Here is a 21,014-nt window from a genome sequence, read left to right on the forward strand (position 1 = left end):
TATCTCAAAGAAGTGGAGAATAAAAAAGACACCAGACACCAATTTCGAGACACACATAAAACACACACACACACATACACACACACACACAAAACATATTCACCAAAAATAGAAAACATACACACATATTGTGAGAGGGGTTATCATGTTAGTCTAATGAGTTTTTAGGACAAGATCTCACTATGTAGCCCTACTGGGCTGGAACCAGTCTCCCAAGTGCTATGGTTACTGTTGAGGCCTCTCTTTGACAGAGCTGCAGCCATTTCTGTATTTATCTTGCTTTTGTTGTTATTTTTTCAAGACAGGGTTTCTCTGTGTAGCCCTGGCTGTCCTGGACTAAATTTATAGACCAGGCTGACCTCAAACACACAGAGATCCAGCTGCTTCTGCCTCCCGAGTGCTGGGATTACAGGCATGCGCCACTATTGCCCAGCTTTGCATTTTGTTTTTAAGGCAAAATTAAGTTCAAATTTTTTTTAACTTTTTACCTGTGCTTCCTAGAAGTAGTTATCCTTAGCTGACACTAATATTCCTTGACAGAGGGTCAATTTATCCTACATTAGATGATTCAATGGTGTTATAATTCATACTTCGCTACCATCTGGCTGCACTCTGACTGCACCTTTGTTAACTACACACCTGGCTACACTTTGGATGTACTCTAAAAGACCCTAACCACCAGCTCACTCACCTCACTTGGGACTAATCAGCTTAAAAGTTAGCTGATAATACCTTTGTCTAGTTAGCCAAAAATGCAATATTGTTTTGTACACTTAGCTAAAATGTTACCCACCCCCTTCACTTCTGTTCTTGGTTTTCCTATAAAAGGACTGTCCTGAAAACAAGTAGTTGTCACAGGTAAGCTCCCAAGTCCTTGCTGTGGCCCGGATCAAACAGCTTGGAAAAGGTGTCAAATAAACCATCAATATCTCACTGAGATTGGTATTCAAGTGGTTTGTGTGGCAATTCTTTTTTTGTTTGTTTGTTTGTTTGTTTGTTTTTCAAGACAGGGTCTCTCTGTGTAGCCTTGGCTGTCCTGGACTCACTTTGTAGACCAGGCTGGTCTCGAACTCACAGCGATCTGCCTGCCTCTGCCTTCTGAATGCTGGGATTAAAGGCGTGCGCCACCACGCCCAGCTTGTGTAGTAATTCTTGTACTACAACAATCACCACACTTGGCTTGGAAACTTTTTCTTGTAATCTCCAGAACTGAGATGAGTCAGGCAGCCCACACTCAGGAGGCAGAAGCAGCACAGTCTCTATTTTGTTTTGTTGAAACAGGGTCTCTCTGTGTAGCCCTAGTGGCCCGGAAGTCACTCTGTTCACCGGACTGGCCTCATCTCAGATGCTGGGATTAAAGGTGTGTGCCACCACACTCAGCTCTATGTTGAAGACAATGTGTGGTTGAATAGCTGACTCTGTCTTAGAAAACAAAAAATACACACCAAAAGAATAGTTCACTAAGCCAGGCGGTGGTGGCACACGTCTTTGATCCCAGCACTTGGGAAGCAGAGTCAGGCAGATCGCTGTGAGTGCGAGGCCAACCCGGTCTACAAACTGAGTCTAGGACAGTCAAGGCTACACAGAGAAACCCTGTCTTGAAAAACCAAAACACACACACACACACACACGAATAACTCACTATACATGGGCTTCTGGAACAACAACAACAAAAGGCTTTTTCACTGAATTAAGAAGTCCCTCAGCTGCCTCCTAGCATTTGGGAGGCAGAGGCAGGTGGATCACTGTGAGCTTGAGGCCAGCCTGGTCTACAAATCGAATCCAGGATAGTCAAGGCTACACAGAGAAACCCTGTCTCGAAAAAGCAAAACAAAACAAAACCGAAAAAGCCGGGCGTGGTGGCGCACGCCTTTAATCCCAGCACTTGGGAGGCAGAGGCAGGCGGATCGCTGTGAGTTCGAGGCCAGCCTGGTCTAAAAAGTGAGTCCAGGATGGCCAAGGCTACACAGAGAAACCCTGTCTCGAAAAAAAAAAAAAAAAAAAAAAAAAAAAAAAAAAACCGAAAACAAACCTCATCGTTTGTGTCAGGAAACTTGACAATTTGCCTTTAAAGGGTAAAACATATCTCAGGCTGGCAAATGCTTGCCCAGAAACCTCCATGCCCAAGAACAGCTGCCAACACAGACAGGTCCTATCTGAAACCACAGAAGGAGAACTAAGACCAGAAAAGAATCCACTGAGCCTCTCACCCTCATATAAACTTCCCCCCTGGGATTCCAAACTGGGCTATAAATTGGAATTAAGTCCCTCGAGGCCCAGGTGTCACGGCAAAGAGATTGTGGCCCATCTGTTGCTCTGATTAAAAAACCAATCCTGGGCTGGCAATAGGGCTCAGTGGCTAAAAGCACACCCACATGGCAGCTCACAGCTATCTAGAACTCCAGTTGGAGAGATTCTGACACCTTCATACCAATGCAAATACAATAAAAATTAATTAAAAATTTTTTAAACGTATAAAAAACTATCCTGCAGCCAGGCACTCAGGAGGTAGAAGCAGGCAGATCTCTGTGAGTTCAGGGCTAGCCTGGTCTACAAAGTGAGTCCAGGATAGCCAGGGCTACACAGAGAAACCCTGTCTCCAAAAAAAAAAAAAAAACCCTGCTTCTGGAGATGCCTGTCTTTTATCTTTTATTTCCTTGTCGCCTTCATCAATTGCAATCTAAGAAATATCCTTTGTATCTTGAAAAACTAGAAGTGACAATAATTTTATAACACGAGCTATTTCAATACTGTAACTATCTTGGTGTCATCTGGCAAGTGTATTCGAGTATTAATCAGTGACAAAACTGAACATTCCGACACCTTGTTTTCTGCACTTAACTGTGAACATTAAAAATGAAAAAAGCTGAGAGTAGCGGTGTGGCGCACGCCTTTATTCCAAGAACAAGTGTGCGCGCGTGCACAAACACTTCCCATAATGTTACTTTAAAACTTTTAAAATGTGGTCCCACTACACCAATATTTACATCGTCTTCTATTCTTTTGTTTTATTAGTTAAAACTCCCCCAACTGCAGAGACACTAATCCATTTCTTAGAATTTCAGCCATCACACCTATCCACCCCTCCCCACCCCCCAGAGGGAGCTAGGAACGTCGCAAGGCGACTGGCGACTGGCGAGGCTCTGCCCACCTTACCGTGCCTGGCACGAGGACGAGCGACAGGGTGATTCCTGTTCCTGTGTTTTAGAAATGGGCAGTTCTGGTGCTGGAAACTCGCTTCGGGTCTCACAGCCAGCGGAACAAGGCAAACCGGAGCCCAGGCGGAGAGAGCCAACGGTCCTCTGCCCGCAGCCGGACTCCGCGGGCGGAAGCCGCCCGGCTCCCTGCACACGCCCCTCCCTCCGTCCTCTAAGTCGCCCCCCGAGGCCAGCCCAGCCTTGCACCTCGGTCCTCCGCTCCAGGCCCCTCCTGTCCGCCCTGCACTCGAGGCCTCCACAACCTCAGCACTGCACCGGCCTCCACCTGCAGACTCACCGGCCCTGAAGAGACCACCCTCACCGGAAGTGCCGTCAGCCAGGGAGCGCTGCCAAAATTCCTCCGCAGCGCGCTGGGGACACGCAAAATGTGTTCCGGCGGCTGCGGGCAGCTGCTGCCGGAAGGGGGACCTAGGGAGCAAATGATGCTTGGAGTCTTTGGAGAGACCCCTGAGGAATCAGCATGCTGGCCAATAGGGGGTAAAGCTCTCCTGGTGGAGGAACCCTCAAGAGCAGTCTCTGAGGCAGAGGCATATTGGTGTGGTTGAGGTACAGCCAGAGTGGGTGTGGAGAGAGCTGAACTTGTGGACAGACAGAGTATGTATTTAAAAAACTAATTATAGCCGGGCGTGACGGCGCATGCCTTTAATCCCAGCACTCGGGAGGCAGAGGCAGGGGGATCTCTGTGAGTTCAAGGCCAGCCTGCTCTACAAAGTGAGTCCAGGGCAGCCAGGGCTACACAGAGAAACACACACACACTGAATTAGTGATGACGCCAAGATTTCTACTGTGGGGTGAATTTCTGCAGGCCAAACAGCTAAAATTACAAGTTTAGAGAGGTGTTTTGTTTTGGTGTATGTGTGTGTGTGTGTGTGTGTGTGTGTGTGTGTGTGTGTGTGTGTGTGTTAAATATATCTGAGTAGTTTTGCCTACATTCATGTGTGTGCACCATGTTCATGCCTAGTTGAGGCAAGGAACGGAAGATGGTATCTGATCCCTTGGAACTAAAGTTACAGCCTTTATTATCTGCTATGTAGATAGATGACGGGAATCAAATCTGGGCCCTCTGCAATAGCAACAAGTCCTATTAACTGCTGAGCCCTCTTTCCTGCCCCACCTTCTGATAACACCCCCCCACACACACACACCCCTTGCCACCGCCACCGCCCTGCTGAGCACCCTCTTTAACCCGGGAATAAAAGAGGAGTCACCCAATACGCTTTAAATACATTTAAAGCATATTTGTAAAGAGAGGTGGGACGCATTCAGACTTTTCCCAGTCATGACTTTGGCTCTGGGTAAGTTTTAGAAATTAAGACTAAGCTAGGAAGATGAAGGGCACCAATCACTGACCATATGCCCCCTCAGTCTTCTCTTTCATTTTTTTTTTTTTAAACAATTTTCCTGCTAAATCGCTCTCTTCTGCAGTTTCCTTGGATCCCAGGAATGCCAGAACTGATCTGTAAACATCTTCATGACAAGGGACCAAAACTCCTCCCAAGCAAGAGCAAGCCTGGAGGGACAGCTCACCTCCCACACAAGGGCAATCACCTGTGATGTGACGCTGAACGCTGGCCCTGGAGTCGCCTCCTCATGTTACACAGACTGCCCCCGTGTGGATGGCAGCAACAATGAGTTCTCCAGAAACCCTTGCAAAACCAGAGCTGAACTGGCATAAGCAATCAGACCCAAGCCCTAAGCAGATCACCTGTGCTGCCTGACCTACTTAGATCTGCTCATTTCTTCCCAGTGTGAAAAATGCTAGTAGAAAACACTTGAGGATAGTGGGTGTGGTAACACACACTGTAATCCTAGCACTTGGGAGGCTGAGAGTGAAGCATCACAAAGTCAAGGCCAACCTGAGCTACACAACAGAGACTTTATCTCTCAACAAATAAAGAAATGCTGACTGGTTAATTTATGCTTTCAGATAAGAGGTTATGGGCAGTAGAGGATCAGCCGGAAGAACAAGTACGAATTATAATTCTGGCTTCCTCAGATAAAACTTTTTAAAAAGTTCAAACAAAAGAGACTGCTATCATGAGGGTGAGGCCAGGATCTGTCATTGTAGGAATGATTCGTGTCCGCTGAGAAAAGCAGGCTCTGCCCTGACCGTTCTTGACCCTTTCAGGTCTCTGCAGATTCTGCAGATTTCCAAAGAAGCATTTCACGTTAATGTCAAGTACTTCAAATGCATTCAAAACTAAAACAAGACACGTACGCCAGACACGCACTCCATCACACAGCACGTCACTTAGCAGTCAGTCTACAATGGAAGGATAGAATTTACTAGTCCAAAGGATCAGATTCTGCCTTCATCTAAATTCACTAGTATTTGACTGATCCAGTTAAGGTATCAAAGTATTAGTTTCCTTAACCATAAAATGAGAATAAGGAACAGTGACATGCCAAAAAGACTATTAGGAGAATTAAGTGAGATATCCTGTATGTCTGCAATATACAATTGAAACTGCAAACACTGGACTAGTATGTACCGTAAATACTAGACTTTATTTCAAAAATACAAAGCACATACAACAAAACATAACCATCTCTTCTTTCTTGGGGGGGGTGGGGAGTTGACATATGTTTATACTAGTGTTTTCAGCTTTTCAAAATGGCAAACATTTGATCCTACCTACTTAATAATAAACACACACACAGAAGGCATCATTTTATACAGGGGAAAAACTTTTCATTTAAAAAAAGGGTTAGGCTCTCACACACTATCCCTCCAACAGGTTTGAGTACCACAGGTCAGAAGGTAAGAAAGCCCTGGGGTTTAATCTAACCCCTTAGTTAGGAAACTGCCTGGACAGCTTCTCTAGGTCAGATCACCTCACTCACTCTAGCACCAACAGACACGGGCCGGTACTGGCTTCAGGCCTGCAGGACTAGCACCACGTGGGAAAAGGAATTATTTTCCCCCCACACATCGAATGTTATGGCACAGTTTTATAATTCCTGCTACTTCATTCTCTTCATTCAACTGCTTTGTGAGGACACCAGCAAATTGGTTTCATAATCTAAGTACAAGCCAGGCATGGGCTAGAACCTGTAACCCTCTCACCCGGGACTGGAAGCAGGAGGATTGCAAATCTGATGCCAGCCAGCCCGGACTAACCTTAGTTCAAGGCCAGCTTGAGCTGCCTAGTGAAACCCTGTCCAAAACAAAACAACACAAAAACACAGTGATTTCTAAGAAGGAAGAATTAATGAACATAGAGGTGAGTGAAGGTGCCCGAGACAGTCCTTTTACCTGGTATCAATCTAAAAGCCATGAAAATACTTTTTGCATTATGTTCAACATATAGAAAATAAAAATTTTCTTCGATTTGAAAAAAATTGAACCAGTGTTACACACACACACACAAAAAAAAACATTATTTAAAATTCTGTCATTGGAAAATAATTCAAAATTATATAAACAAAAACATATGCATCAATGTCCGAAAGGTATATAAAACATTTTCAGCTAAAACCAACCAAACCAGGCTGCATGTACACAATCAATTTGGTTTATACAGTATTAGCAACTAAGTTTCTGTTACTAACAAAAAGTTTCATTTTCAAAGAATATCATGAGATTTATGGACACTGTTTGAAACACTGTGCCATTCTAGGAACATTATATGAACATTATCCCATTGCCAGACATGTTGGTTTGTTCACTCCCAAAGACTGGGAAATCACCAACTAGCACAGCTGGTTCACACAATTGAAATTCTTTTTTTAGTTTCAAGACAGTGTTTCTCTTGTAGTCCTGGCTGTCCTGGACTTGCTTTGTAGTCTAAGCTGGCCTTGAACTCACAGCGATCTGCCTTCCTCTGCCTCCCAAGTGCTGGGATTAAAGGAGTGCGCCACCACGCCCAGTTACAACTGAAACGCTGGAGTACAGTTTTTGCACAAGTGAATATGACAACACTAATGACATCAAACAAGCACATCATAGAAAGAGAACATCCGGTTTAATACTTTACAAAATATGTACAGAACTTGAGCTTTCCTGTGAAATACTCAAGTCATAATTATAAATGTAATCAAATACTCTGATATAGTGAAAAGGTCTAGTGGGTTATCAAAAAAAAAAGCATGTAAACTATAAAAGATAAAAAGAACTTTAAAATACACAAAACTCTAACCTCAGATTTAAAATGATCTTTCAAAAGCAAATATCTATTTACACTTTTTAAATGTTATACATTTGTTAATTTTACATGATCTTAAGTGTTAGAAAAAAAAGTAAAGCCACAAATAATCCTAATTCTAATCAATACGAGAAAAACACCAGTAGGGACGGTGGCCAATAGATTGTATTGTATACAGTAGGCAGAAATGCTGCAATTTGCATAGCCACAAAACACAACCAAAACTGCCTTTGGGAAGCAAGCTTTTTCAATTTGGAGATGTTACTGCAGGGACCTAGCTTGGTGCAACCCAGCACTTAGGAGGCAAAGGTAGACAGATGTCTGTGAGTTCAAGGACAGCCTGGTTTGCAGAGTGAGTTCTAGGACAGCTAGGGCTACACAGAGAAACCCTGTCTTGCAAAAACAAAAGCAATGTGATTATAAATAACGGCCACCTGAAGGCTGCTGTGATATGGTCTACCCAGAGGGGCGCACTCGGATGTTAAGAGATCACTGGCTAGCATGTGAATGCTCGCAACAGAGTTCACATCAGGACTTTTTCTTTACATTTAAAGCCCCGAACAACATCTCATTCTTAATACGAGAATCAATGTCAAAAATGTAAAATTCTTAATCGGAGTGTTCAGCTCAGTCAATTGTCAAAAGCCATTTATAAAATGCTTCAATACTGATAATAGAAACTGATGGTTTTTAAAGCTATAGAAACTTTGTAACGATCACAAAGTTTTGACTTCCCAGATTAGAGTCCAAAGTCAATTTGCCTCTGGAGAGAATTGCAGAGACATCGGGCAGAAAGGTGTGCCTTGCTTCTCCAGCAGCCGTGTCTGCCTAAGTTTTCCGTCTGTCATAGTCCCCAACCATCCTCTTGATGTGCGACAATTTGCTCTTCAACTCCTTGCAGTAATTCCTCTTACTTTTATAATCTGCAGACTAAAAGGGAGAAAGCGAATCACATGAATGCAGCAAACTAAAGAATAGGACTCCTGAAGTGCACTGCATGTGGCAGCTACACTCCAGGCCAGACCTCACACAGAACTCCATGGGTTTTTATTTTGTTTGGTTTATGGGCTTTATGGCTTTTGTTTTGTTTTGTTTTGTTTTGTTTTGTTTGGGCGGGTATTGGCAGTTTTTCTTTTTTAGTCTTATTGGGTTTTTTTGTTTGCTTCTGATTTTCCTTTTTTTGTTTTTTAATGTTTGTTTCAGAGAGAGAACACAGGGAGTTGTATAGTGGATACAGTGGGGAGATGGGAGGAGTTGGAGAAAGAGAAAAACATGAAAATTATATGAAAAAATATTTGTAAAAAAATTAGGTCTAGGGCTGGAGAGGTGGCTCAGCAGATAGGAGCACTGTCTGCTGTTCCAGAGGTCCTGAGTTCAATGCCCAGCAACCACTTGGTGGCTCATAACCATCTGTACTAGGATCTGATGCCCTCTTCTGGCCTGCAGGTGTACATGCAGACAGAGCATTCATATACATAAAATAAATAAATAAATCTTTTAAAAAAAAGGTCTCAACTAGGTGTAGTGGCACACGCCTTTAATCCCAGCACTCGGGAGGCAGAGGCAGGAGGATCGCTGTGAGTTCGAGGCCAGCCTGGTCTACATAGTGAGTCCAGGACAGCCAGGGCCACAAAGAGAAACCCTGTGTGGAAAATCTAAATAAAATAACATAAAATAGATGAATAAATTCTATTTAAGTAAAGCATAACCCTACATAATAATAAAAATAAACGAAGAAGAACAATGTTCAAAAACATAAATAGATCTTTTTTTTTTTCTTTATTTCTTTTTTATGAGACAGTGATTCACTGTGTAGTCCTGGAACTCACTCTGTAGACCATGCTGGCCTCGAACTCAGAGGTCTGCCTGCCTCTGCCTCCCGAGTGCTGATGATAATGAAACACAGCACCATCACCCTGAGACAGGAACAGATCTTACAAACATAATTTGGAACAAAATAAACCACACACAAAATATATACTGTATGATTTTTTTAAAACAAACATTTCTGGTGTGTGTGTGTGTGTGTGTGTGTGTGTGTGTGTGTGTGTGTGTGTGTTTGTCTGTACCTGCGGGTACATATGTGAACCATGTTCAAGAGTTAAGATGGTCAGAAGAGGCCCAGCATCCTGGGGACGGGAGTCGCAGACAGTTGTAGGCCTCCACATGGGTACTGAGCAGTAAGTGCTCGCAATTGCTGAGCCATCTCTCCAGACCCATGATTTCTTTTTTATACAAATCATTGCAAAATAGACAAAACTAATTTATAATATTGGGGGGGGGGGCGGTGGTATAAGAACAGGAAAAGAGTAAAAATGGGGAGCTGTTAAGATCACTAAAATGTATTTCTTTTTCTAGGTGCAGCTATTTGCAGATATATTCAACTTTAAAGAAATATTTTAGGGCTGGGCATGGTAAACCATGCATTTGGCCCCAGCACTTGGGAGACAACAGCAGGAAGATCTCTGTGAGTTCAAGGCCAGCTTGGCCTACAAAGTTGAATTGCAGACCAGCCAGAGATAGCCAGTGAAATCCTATTTCAAAAAAGTGTTTAGAAAATCAGTATTAACAAATAAAAGTAAAGTTCTAACTTCTTAGTTATGTAAATGGCAGGGCCTTTTTCTATAATTAGTGTACATACAAATAAAAGGAATAGTCATTATAAACATTAAATAAAAGTCTTTAAATTGGATACTTACTCCCTTAACTTGCTTTAGTCTATTATATTCATCAGCAGCAGCCTAGAAAAGAAAAGAAAATGTTTATCGAAGTGTTTTCTTTCTCAGCAATAGTATTTTTTTTTTTTCCTTGAGACAGGGTTTCTCTGTGTAGCCTTGGCTGTCCTGGACTAGCTCTGTAGACCAGACTGGCCTCAAACTCAGAGTGATCTGCCTGCCTCTGCCTCCAGGGTGCTAGGATTAACGGTGTGTGCCACCACGCCCGGCCAGTAACAGTATTCTTTGTGTCTGGGAAAATGGCTCAGTCATGGAGACCATGGCCTTCCAGTACTTCGTAAGCCACACTCTCACTCTATGCAGGTCTTACCAGGCACAGCTCAATGAAGCCTCCCCTACACTGTCTAGGCCTCTGACTGCCTTCATACCCTCTCGGCGTTTACTCAGATGGTCCTCTCCACACACAATGTGAGGAGTGTCAGTCACGCTGTCTAAACTGTTCAGATGCCACTGTCCTGATTAGAATCTGAATTCTCCGCAGAGAGGGACATAGGATTTTATCTTCCTAGCCTTAGCATTGCTAAATAATCAGACACGCAAAGGCTAGTTATTAAATGTTGAATGGATCGAGAAAAGCTTGCCAAAATATCAGATAGAAGCTATAAAACAGTAGATAAATCAAGTAGCATCACATTAGCATCTCATTCTTCAAAACCGAGAAGCAGATCGTCTGGACTAAAAACTGTTAAGAAGAAGTCAGTGGGTACGAAGCTCCAACAAGCCTATGAAGTGTTGGGCGGGGTTTATTTATTAACACCCAAGGCGGTCCAATGAGCCAGCCACCTTGTAATTGGTACGATCTTGATGGGCAATGGAAATGTTTTAACTGCGTGCCCTCTGGATCAACAGTTTCACATTTTGGCATTTGTTTTAACCACATAAGCACACAAGAGTACAAAACTGAAAGGCTTGACAGTATCGTGTTGGTATCACTGCATTTCCAGCGCAGCATATCTGCTTCACCAAATTATGGCACAATCACAAAATTGACAGGGCTAGGTAGGGCTACTTTTATGCTTAAACATTTCAAAAAGCCAGGCATGAGGGCGCAAACTTGAAATCCCAGCACTAGCATGCAGGAGGCCGCGGGGTTCGAGGTCAGCCTACGCTGCAGAGCCAGATCCTGGGTCACGGGAAGTAGATCTTTTATCAATACAAAACAATACATACAAACTGCTCTGTGTAAAGGAGAAGAAATAAGCAGTGCTGGAGCTTGCCTAGCATGTTGTCTATCTGCAAAAGAGAGAAAAAAGAAAGAAGGAAGCAAAGAGACAGAGAGATAGAGACAGAGGCCATGAGTGACGACACACATCTGTAATATTAGCACTGAGTGAGACAGCTTCAAATCCACCCAAGCAACACAGCAACATATGAGACCTGGTCTCATAATTTTCAAGCACAGAAGTGACCCCACGGATGAAGGTAAAGGAAGCAAGCAAAGCCATCCCTGCACTCAAACTAGAACAATCTGAGCCACCGCAGCGTGCATCAGACTGGTAAACTGTCGCGTGCTGTTTGAACTCACTGAGAAGCTGGCTGTGGAAGAAGAGGTGCGCATCCCCTCCATCGCCTTCATCCCCAAGCGTGTTGAGTCCTCCAAAACCCCTTCCCTGGGAGTGGACTCACTCACTCACCTGCCTTGTATCTGGCAGGGAGGGAAGAAAAGACTGAGAGTTGGAGCAACAATGTTGTGTCTTTGATAACTACTAGAGGCCATTCCAAACAGAGGCTACTACTGTTTACCTCAAGATAGAAAAGTGTCGGCAGTGGGAACCAGAGGCTGAAGTTCAGCTGCGGGAAGCTCGTGGGTGAAGAAAAAGCGCAGCTGGAAACAACAGCATGAAAGAGACCTCCCCAGTCAGCGTCTGCTGGCTGCTTGCAAGCCCCCAATTTGATGATGTCGCTCACCTTCCTGCCGTTATTTGTTCTTCTACTTGAAAGCCTAACTCAAGGGGATGCTCTGCTTTGCCCTGGGACTGTTTAAGGAACTCTAGTTGGCAGGCTTTAAAGGAACTTTCCAATCAATTTTTGGTAAATGCTTTGAGTGTCTAATGATGTTTTTAAGGGGGCCTCCCATAAGGACCCCAGACCCTATACACAGACACACACACACACACACAAACAACCCCGGTTTACTTAACTAGTCTAACTCCATGACAGGCTTCAGGTTTTTACTCTGCCTAACTAGGCCAAGTTTCTAACAATCCAGGAAAACCCACAGGTTATAAACAGCTCATGGGCAGCCAATCAGCTTATAGAACAAAATGACTAGATACCATGTCTTTATTACTTTATGGCCTTGGTAAAGAACACAGCTGGCCCCGTCCAATCAAATTAAAGGCCAACTCCTGAGTAAGAGCCAAAACATCAGTGACTCAAAAAGTCCCCAATAACCAAAAAGTCCATCTTGAATCCTTGTACACTCTGACTCACAAACCCCTCCAACTGTCTATAAATTGAGCCTGCGTGCTCATTTCGGGGTCGCCCTCTAGAGGAGAGAGGCAATCCTAGCATGCTAGAACAAAAACACTCGTTTTTGCATACTGCCTTGGGGTCTTTCTTCAGCAGATCACCCGAACCCTAACAGTTTTCTTTCTTTTTTCTTTTTTCCTTTTTGTTTGTTTGTTTGTTTGTTTGCTTTTCAAGACAGGCATTCTCTGTGAAACAACCCTGGCTGCTCTGGAACTCACTTTGTAAACCAGGCTGGCCTTGAACTCACAGAGATGCGCCTGCCTCTGCCTCCCTAGTGCTGGGATTAACTTGGGCAACCCATGGACTACTACGTGTACCAGTGCTTTACCTGTGCTAAGTCCACACATCACTTATGCCTGGTCTGTATGTCAGCTGGAAGAGTATCAGAAACCCTGGAATTGGGGTTATAGCTGGTCATGAGCTGTCAAATGGGTGCTAGGAATTGAACCCCAGTCCTCTGGAAGACAAACCAGTGATCTTAACTGTTCAAAACAAGACGTTATTGAAGGCTGTGTCTGCCTTCCTCCACTCCTGGCACTCTGTTAGTAACAAAGTTGTTCTAGGGTATGTGGTAGAAATTTAAGGGGGGGGGGAATTCCCTACACCTCTCCCCCCCCACCCCCGATGTAGCCCTGGCTAGCCTAGAACTTAGTATGTAGTCTAGAATGGCTTCAGGCTCACAGAGGTCTGGTCCTGCCTCCCAAGTGCTGGGACTAAAAGCATATGACACCAAGGGACATACTTTTATGTATCCAATCCTGATTTAAGGATTTTTCAATAAAATTAATATGGCTATTTTCTTTCAAATAAGAAAGGATACATTTATGTATCTAGATTATTGCTTTGCTCTGTGTGTGTGTGTGTGTGTGTGTGTGTGTGTGTGTGTGTGTGTGTGTTTTAAAATGAGGCATGGTGTCACATGCCTATAATCCCAACATTTAGGAGGTATAAAGCCAGACAAGGTGGCCCATGTCTAAAATTCCAATACTTGGGAGGTGGAGGCAAAAGTGTCAGAATTCAACATCCTCCTCGGGTATACAGTGAGTGCAAGGCCATGCTGAAGTGTATGAGACTTTGTCTTAAAAAATAAAGCACAAGAGCCAGGTGTAGGGGCACAGGCCTGTAACCCCTGCACTCAGGAGGCAGAGGCAGGTGGATCACTGTGAGTTCGAGGCCAGCCTGGTCTACAAAGTGAGTCCAGTACAGCCAAGGCTACACAGAGAAACCCTGTCTCAAACACACACACACATACACACATACACACACACACATACACACAAAACTGAAAAACAGATGAAGTAAATTAGGTTTGAACTTACCATGTACTCTTCACTTTCCTCCCTGTAGTCATCCAATTCTCTGTCTAGACGAGAGAGCTCTTTATTAACCTCGTCCAGTTCAGCTTGTAAACTCTTGTACTCCTGCAGGCCTGTGTCAAAACTTCTCTTGTAGACTTGTCTTTGTTGATCTGACGTGATAGGTGGGTATTCCCTGAGAATAGGAAGAGAAGATGATTATACAGGTACCCTTTGCGCATATAAAAAGGCAGCAGTGGGCAGTGGTGGTGCACACCTCTAATCCCAGCACTCGGGAGGCAGAGGCAGGCCGATCACTCTGAGTTCAAGGCCAGTCTGGTCTACAAAGTGACTCTAGGACAGCCAAGGCTACATAGAAAAACTCTGTCTCAAAGAAACCAAAACTAAAATAAAATAAAAAGGCAGTGGTTTCCCTCAACATTGGCACAATGGAAAGGAGTATAAAGCTATATTCTCTTGTTTTCTTTTGTATGGAGATGGAGGTGAGATGCGATTAATTTCTACTAAGAACTATCACATAAAATGTAAGGCTGATCTGCCTATAACATGTCACCCTATTAACTGCAGATGTGCTTAGCCTGAAGTGGCTTACTATGCGGGCATTACCTTCTTCTCTCACCATTCCAAACACATCTCTCCCAAAGCCACAGGCTTGTCAAGAAAAATGGCCCTCTGCAAAGGAGAGCGTCATGTGGTCACATAGCTGTGCTCCCTTGCTAAAACTTCTGGACAAGCTCCTTGGAATGACATTAGACCCAAAGACACAGCTCAGTGGCAGACCATTTTCCTCCACTACCTAAGAGGATCTGGGTTCAAATCCTACTAACACACACACACACATGATTTAACTTCTTATATTACCATTTATTTTACATAAATATCCCGCATATTTTCACAAATAAAAGCTAAAGTCATTAAATTTAAGGTTTCCACTAATAAGAATGCTAATGGTATTATAGGGTAATAGAATATTTGTGTTTAAAATCCTAAACAAAACAAATGCTGGAACACAAAGCCTGTTTTGATTGCCTCAGAACAGCTGGCTGGGAGTGGCTGCTTCCTGCTACCACCTACCATCTTCAGCCCAGCTTCTTTATTTATTTTGTCTTACTATTCCCAAGTGAATAGAGCTTATCTTGTTCTTTCATTCTGAAAGTATGCATTAAAAATGTACACACAGGGGCTGGAGGCGTAGCTCAGCACTAAAGTACGTGCTCAGTGTTTGTAACACCCTAGGTTCCATCTCTGGCATTAAAAAAAAAAAAGTGCACACCTATTAAAAACATGTTCATTGCGTAAATAATCTGGCAAGTCATGAAAGTATGATGAACTAATGCTGGAGCTCTGAGGCCATCAAGATGGTTCATCAGGTAGAAGTACCGCGACCAAACATAGGGACACGAATTTGATCTTCAGGACCTATATAGTGTAAAGAGAGAAGTGACTGATGCTAACTCCCTCAAATTGTCCTCTGACCTACACACACACACACACACACACACACACACACACACACTCCCGCAGTGCCCCACCCCAAATAAGGAAACTGTAATAAACAATCTCTAACTGGACCCTGTATCTCTGAGTGTACCAGCTAGTCCTTGCATATGAAACTGACACACCAAAACAACCACTGGGAAAAATTCTTGAAATTATTTCACAGGAAGATGAAGATTTGTGGAAGATGAGGCTTAAATTTTTGCTCTGCCTATCAATAAAATGCCTTTATTTTACAGAAAGAAAAAAAAATCTTTAGAGCTGGAAGTGGTGGCATACACCTTTAATCCTAGCACTGGGGAGGCGGGAGGCAGGTGGATCTCTGTGAGTTCAAGGCCAGCCTGGTCCTACAGAGTTAGTTCCAGGACAGCCAGGGCTACACAGAGAGACCTTGTCTTTAAAAAAAAAAAATAAAAAAATCTGGTGTCTGTCCTAGTGTGAGAATGCTTAGCATGCCTCACACCTCTGTATTTGGTGATGGTGGTGGACTTGGCTTTAGGAAGCCAGCCACTGACACAGAGACATTAACCATAACCTTGGTTGCAACGCTACATTGTTACTGCAGTGCAACAAAACTAGCATCAAAACTGTTGCCAGAGTTCTTCTGATTAGAGTTTAAATGAAACTCTGGGCTTACCATGAAAGTGTAAGTTGAAAGTAATTGCCAAAGGGAAGTCTGTGCTGTTGTCTCTTGGAAATTTTATAATCAGTCTAACACAATTCCCAAACCACCTGTTTTATTTCTCTGAAAGCCTTCCTTGAGTGTCTATTGGCAGGAGAGCCATTTCCGGGAGCAGTGTGTGTGAGGGAGACCTGGTCACAGCCAAACAGACCCTCTGCTTCTGTTTGATAAAAGAACATTAACCAAAAACGCAACCCTAAAACTGCCTCCAGGCCTGGAGGGCAGAAAAAATAAGATGGCAACAGGACCTCAGTTTCCAAGGCAACGACCCCAAACCCGGCCGGTCAACCATGATGATAACTGCAATGCTTAGGATGCTCCAGGAGACGAGAAAGCCTTACCTGACCCAGTCTTCCTCCAGCTCGTCGCAGGACTCGCCTCCTGTCGTGTAGTCGGTTTCATAGTGGTCCAGGTCTGTTCTCCTCGATTTGCCTGCTCTTCCCTTCGTGGGAGCCCTTTTGGAAGGTGTCTCTAGGTTACCACTGCTGCTGTACCGAGGCTGCCTGAAGTCATCCACAGGCGAGGTCAATGGGAGCTCCTGAGCCACTTCCGGCACCCTAGTGGAAGAAACGGGGGTCACTGCTAAGAGACCGACTAGTACACTATCACCCTGCCAACCGAAAGGGCAACAAGAAGAGCACTAACAGACACCCACACTCAAGGGCACTCATCCGAGGAGCTGGTCTGGCACACTGAGCACACGCCTGGCTTCCTGCATTCAGTTTGGCACCAATTCAGAACTCTCTAAACATGAGCAGCTTTAACGTCCTGGCTAGGGGAGGGGAGGCTCAGGTTTAAACTTTAAGTAAAATGGACCTCGCACTTCCGTTTAGGAAGTTTCAGACTAAGCTATAAGAGGTGTTCGTCTGTCCTGTGTCAGAGACTTACTCTACAAAAGACTTGTCAGGAAAACAATGTGCACAGCTTTTTGCTACGGGTTCTTCCATGCCTGGGATGCTGTGTGGGGACAAAAGTGGGGCTTATCCAACAGAGACAGGCTCTCAGCAACATTTACTGTATGTTACCATATACAGATTATCCCTTCGAGATGAAAGTTTGAAAAACTACAAAATTCGCCAGGCATGGTAACACACACCTTTAATCTCAGCACTCAGGCCAGCCTGATCTACAAAGTGAGTCCAGGACAGCCAAGGCTACACAGAGAAAGCCTGTCTCGAAAAACCAAAGAAAAAAGAAAAACTACAAAATTTGCCAAGCGTGGTAGCGTATGCCTTTAATCCCAGCACTCGGGAGGCAGAGGCAGGTGGATCTCTGTGAATTCCTAGTCTAAAAGAGAGTTCCAGGGTAGCCAGGGCTACCTAGGGAAATCCTGTCTCAAAAAAACAAAACAAAACGGGAAAAGCTACAAAATTTAAACTCAACTGCTTTGTGGTTTTGAGTGTCGTAACAAATGCCTGTCATCCCAGAATGCAAGGGGTTGAAGCAGGAGAATCATCATGTCGTCTTGGGTGAGTGGGCTGCACAGTCTGAACCCCCACCCTTCAGTCTGAACCCCCACCCTTCAGAGGAAGGAGTTTATTAGGCATTCTTTTAACTCTTTCTGCGTTGATCCAAAAGCCATGCACGATGAACAGACGGCTTGCCATAACACCTATCATGTTTCTAATATAATCATGGCATGTCGCATCAGACGCTAAATCGCATATAATGCTCCCGCCACGAGCGTGGAAACAAAGCACGACGCGGCAGTAAAAAGTAAGGGTTGGGACAAGCGTGCGCTACTTCTGAGTAACAGAGAGTTTTATTTTGCTCTGTAAATGGTAAGAACAGAAGTGAACAAAGAAAAGGGCAGAGACTTTCTAAGCCGTCCGCCTTTCTGTTCAAACCAACTATTAAAAGTGTCTGAAGCATCCCTCCCCTGGCCCCACCCCCTGCCCCACCCCCACCCCAGTTTCTATTGCTTCCAACTTACAGAATCTGGACACTAAGCTTTATATTCCAGGATTACTGTTTTCTAGGCCCACTTGGTCCTCACTATTAGAACTTTGGCATTCTTTTTTCTTTCTTTCTTTTTTTTTTTTTTTTTTAGACAGGGTTTCTCTGTGTAGTCTTGGCTGCTCCCTCGCTGCTCTCTCGCTGCTCCCGGTGTGTTCTCAGAGAAATTCTTTTGCATTTTGCCCAGCTCTGTTTGACAAGATCTATAAGAATATGCAGTTGTACTCCTGGAATACTTAGCTCAGCACTGTACAAAAGACTGGTGTCCAAGACAATGCAGGACTGAAACCAGATTTACTGGAACCTTCCTTTTCTGATGACAACCTATCAATGAAGGAGAAGAAGCAATATCCAGGGCTGAAGAGACGCCTTTGAGGTTAAGAGTACACACCGCTATTCCAGAAGGCCCGAGTCAAGTTCCCAGCGCCCACATCACAAAGCTCACAACCATCTGTAACTCCAGCCCCAGGAGATTCGACTATTTCTGACCTCCACAGGCACCTGCTCTCATGGATACAAACCCCCCCACAGGTAATTTAAAATAAAATAAATCTTTTTTAAAAATCTGAGTAAAGAATTAATTCTTTGAGAATTTTATACGATGAATTTTGGTCTTTTCCTGTCATAAGTCCTAAAATAAATCTTTTTTTTTTTTTTAAGGATTAAACTAATAGATGGTGATATACATTAAATTATTAGCTACGTCAGGACAGAGTTGGCTGAGTGTGATGGGGAAACGGCACACATTAACTGTGACGTTCCATACACTGCAGCAACGCAGAAAGCACAAATGAGCTGATGCTTTGGTCCGGACGTGGTCCCAATGTCTCTTCACCATAGTGATGTTGGGTACACTATGACCTTTAAGCAGCGGAGCCTACTGGGAGGTTTTTAAGGTCACTGAGAGAGGTTCCCTTCAAGAGGATTAAGGTGTTTCTCAGCCTGTGGTTTCCTGTCTAGCTTCCAGGTCTAAGATGTGAGCCTTCCTCCACAAACATATCCCTGCCATTACGGTGTCACCACCATGATGCCCTCACCAGAGCTAAGTAGAGGTCTGTGTCCTCACCTCCACACCTGGGAGGTTTAGAAAGTCAGCCTGCCTTGAGTATTTTGTTAAACAGTGAACAGCAAATGAATAACCAAAATTCTGGAATTCAAACAGTGTTTTCTAGTTTATTTTGTGTTTGCTTGTTTGTTTGTTGTTTGAGACAGGGTTTCTCCATGTGTAGCCCTTGTTGTCCTGAACTTACTTTGTAGACGAGGCTGGCCTCAAACTCACAGAGATCCACCTGCTTCTGCCTTCCAAGTGCTGGCACTGAAGGCGTTGCGCCACCACGCCAGCTTGTTTTCTAGTTTAACAGACATGTGTGTGCGTAGAGCCAAGCGACACTCAACCTTTCCTGTCTGTTTATGAGACCCAATGACAACAGGCTACAGGAGAGAACTAGGCACCACACATGCCTCTGCTCAGTTAACTTCCATACTCATTTCCAAAATTGGAAATGGTGAGGAGCACAGCACACTGAACCCCACTGCTAGTGAAAAGCCACATGCCTTGCCTTTCAGTACAATTAGCAGTGAAGGGGGATCTGGCTCATCCTCTTCACACTGCTTTCCCCACTGACACTTAGCCTGGGCCAACAAAGCGAAGATAACTGCAGCAGGGAAGGAGGATGTGGAGCTTTTATGGGCACTGACAGATGTTTTTTTAAAGGACAATGGCACTGTCCCTTCTCGGCCTTTAGACCAGCAGCATGTGTAAGGGAGGGTATCACAAAACAATAGGCTAATGCTCGCATTTAGATAAATTTTACCAAATTAAGGTGCTACGTACAGAGGCGTTGACTTATAGACAGACTCTGGGTAGGACTGCTTGCCATTCACTTTGCCATTGGAAGAGTAGGCCATGGGACTGTCAACTCTCTCCGCATAGTCGGATGGGGGTGGAGGCAAGTCTTGTGTGCCTGCAGACACATTTTTAACCTAAAAAAAAAAAAAAAAAAAAAAAAAGTTTTTAAAAACATAATTGAAAGGGGTAAATGTTAAGTCTCAAACCTGGGACAAGCAGCTGAGGTGCCTATTTAACATATCAGTGTGGACCTTCCTCCAGGTTCTCCCAGTATCCCTCAGTCCCTACCTGTTACAGGGTATGGCTGGCATACCCCACCCTCTACCCTGAACTCTCCATCCCAGGGGCTGGGGTGCCCTTCCGTCCCAGAGGCTCTTCCCTATATAATAGAAACATTTTGGTTATCTGCCCCTCCCTTTGGCCTCCTGGGTGCTGTACTTGGCTCCCCTCCCTCCCTCCCACTCCCCATCTCCCCGCATGGTTCAGGGACATGTCCACTCTGGACTCTACCAGATGTGTCTGCCTCTGGCTATGTCTCCCTCATATCTATTGTAAACTTTCTCTTCCACCAGAGCTAGGAGCAGTCACGTCCTTTCCTTTCCCTTTTATTTCCTTTTTTTTTTTTCCCCCATTCAATAAAGAAATGAGGAGAAGTTATCACATATAAAATGTCAAATAGTTATTAAGCTCAGAATGTAAAATAATGTGAAATAATTACCTACAGTAATTTTCTTACACCCACCCCACCCATATCAGAAGAACCAGCTCCTCATTTTCTTTTTCTTTCTTTTTTTTTTTTATTTATTTTTATTTTATGTGCACTGTATGTCTACGGGTGTCAGATTTTAGAGTTATAGACAGTTGTGAGCTGCCATGTGGGTGCTGGGAATTGAACCCAGGTCCTCTGGAAGAACAGGCAGTGCTCCCAACTGCTGAGCCATCTCTCCAGCCCTCTTTTTCTTTTTGTTTTGTTGTTGTTTTTCAAGATATGGTTTCTCTGGCTGTCCTGGAACTCACTTTATAGACGAGGCTGGCCTTGAACTCACAGAGATCCACCTGCCTCCACCTCTCCCAAGTGCTGAGATTCAAGGCGTGCCACCACTACCGGCTTACCAGCTCATTTTCTGATATGGATGGGGGAAGG

The 21,014-nt window shown here is 44.1% G+C and overlaps 2 protein-coding genes across 7 annotated transcripts in view; one reads left to right on the top strand and one right to left on the bottom strand.

The window, feature by feature from the left end:
- The window catches only part of Taf9 (TATA-box binding protein associated factor 9), a 720,252-nt gene that overhangs the window by 591,614 nt on the left and 107,624 nt on the right, over positions 1–21,014 (top strand). The window lies entirely within an intron of this gene.
- Positions 7,136–21,014, bottom strand: part of Ocln (occludin) — a 48,320-nt gene continuing 34,441 nt past the window's right edge. For 4 of the 6 annotated variants that reach the window (XM_051172436.1, XM_051172434.1, XM_051172435.1 and 1 more), the window contains exons 5-9: positions 19,856–20,004; positions 16,407–16,622; positions 13,890–14,061; positions 10,063–10,104; positions 7,139–8,293 (exon numbers count right to left, since the gene is read on the bottom strand). In XM_051172436.1, coding sequence (XP_051028393.1) covers positions 8,192–8,293; positions 10,063–10,104; positions 13,890–14,061; positions 16,407–16,622; positions 19,856–20,004 — 681 coding nt within the window. In that variant the 3' untranslated portion in view covers positions 7,139–8,191. Of the gene's footprint in view, positions 8,294–10,062; positions 10,105–13,889; positions 14,062–16,406; positions 16,623–19,855; positions 20,005–21,014 lie in introns of all 6 variants that reach the window. The other 2 variants (XM_051172438.1, XM_051172440.1) reach the window with 2 other exon arrangements.

The sequence above is a fragment of the Acomys russatus genome, chromosome 30 (genome assembly GCF_903995435.1).
Source record: "Acomys russatus chromosome 30, mAcoRus1.1, whole genome shotgun sequence".
Lineage (NCBI taxonomy): Eukaryota > Metazoa > Chordata > Mammalia > Rodentia > Muridae > Acomys > Acomys russatus.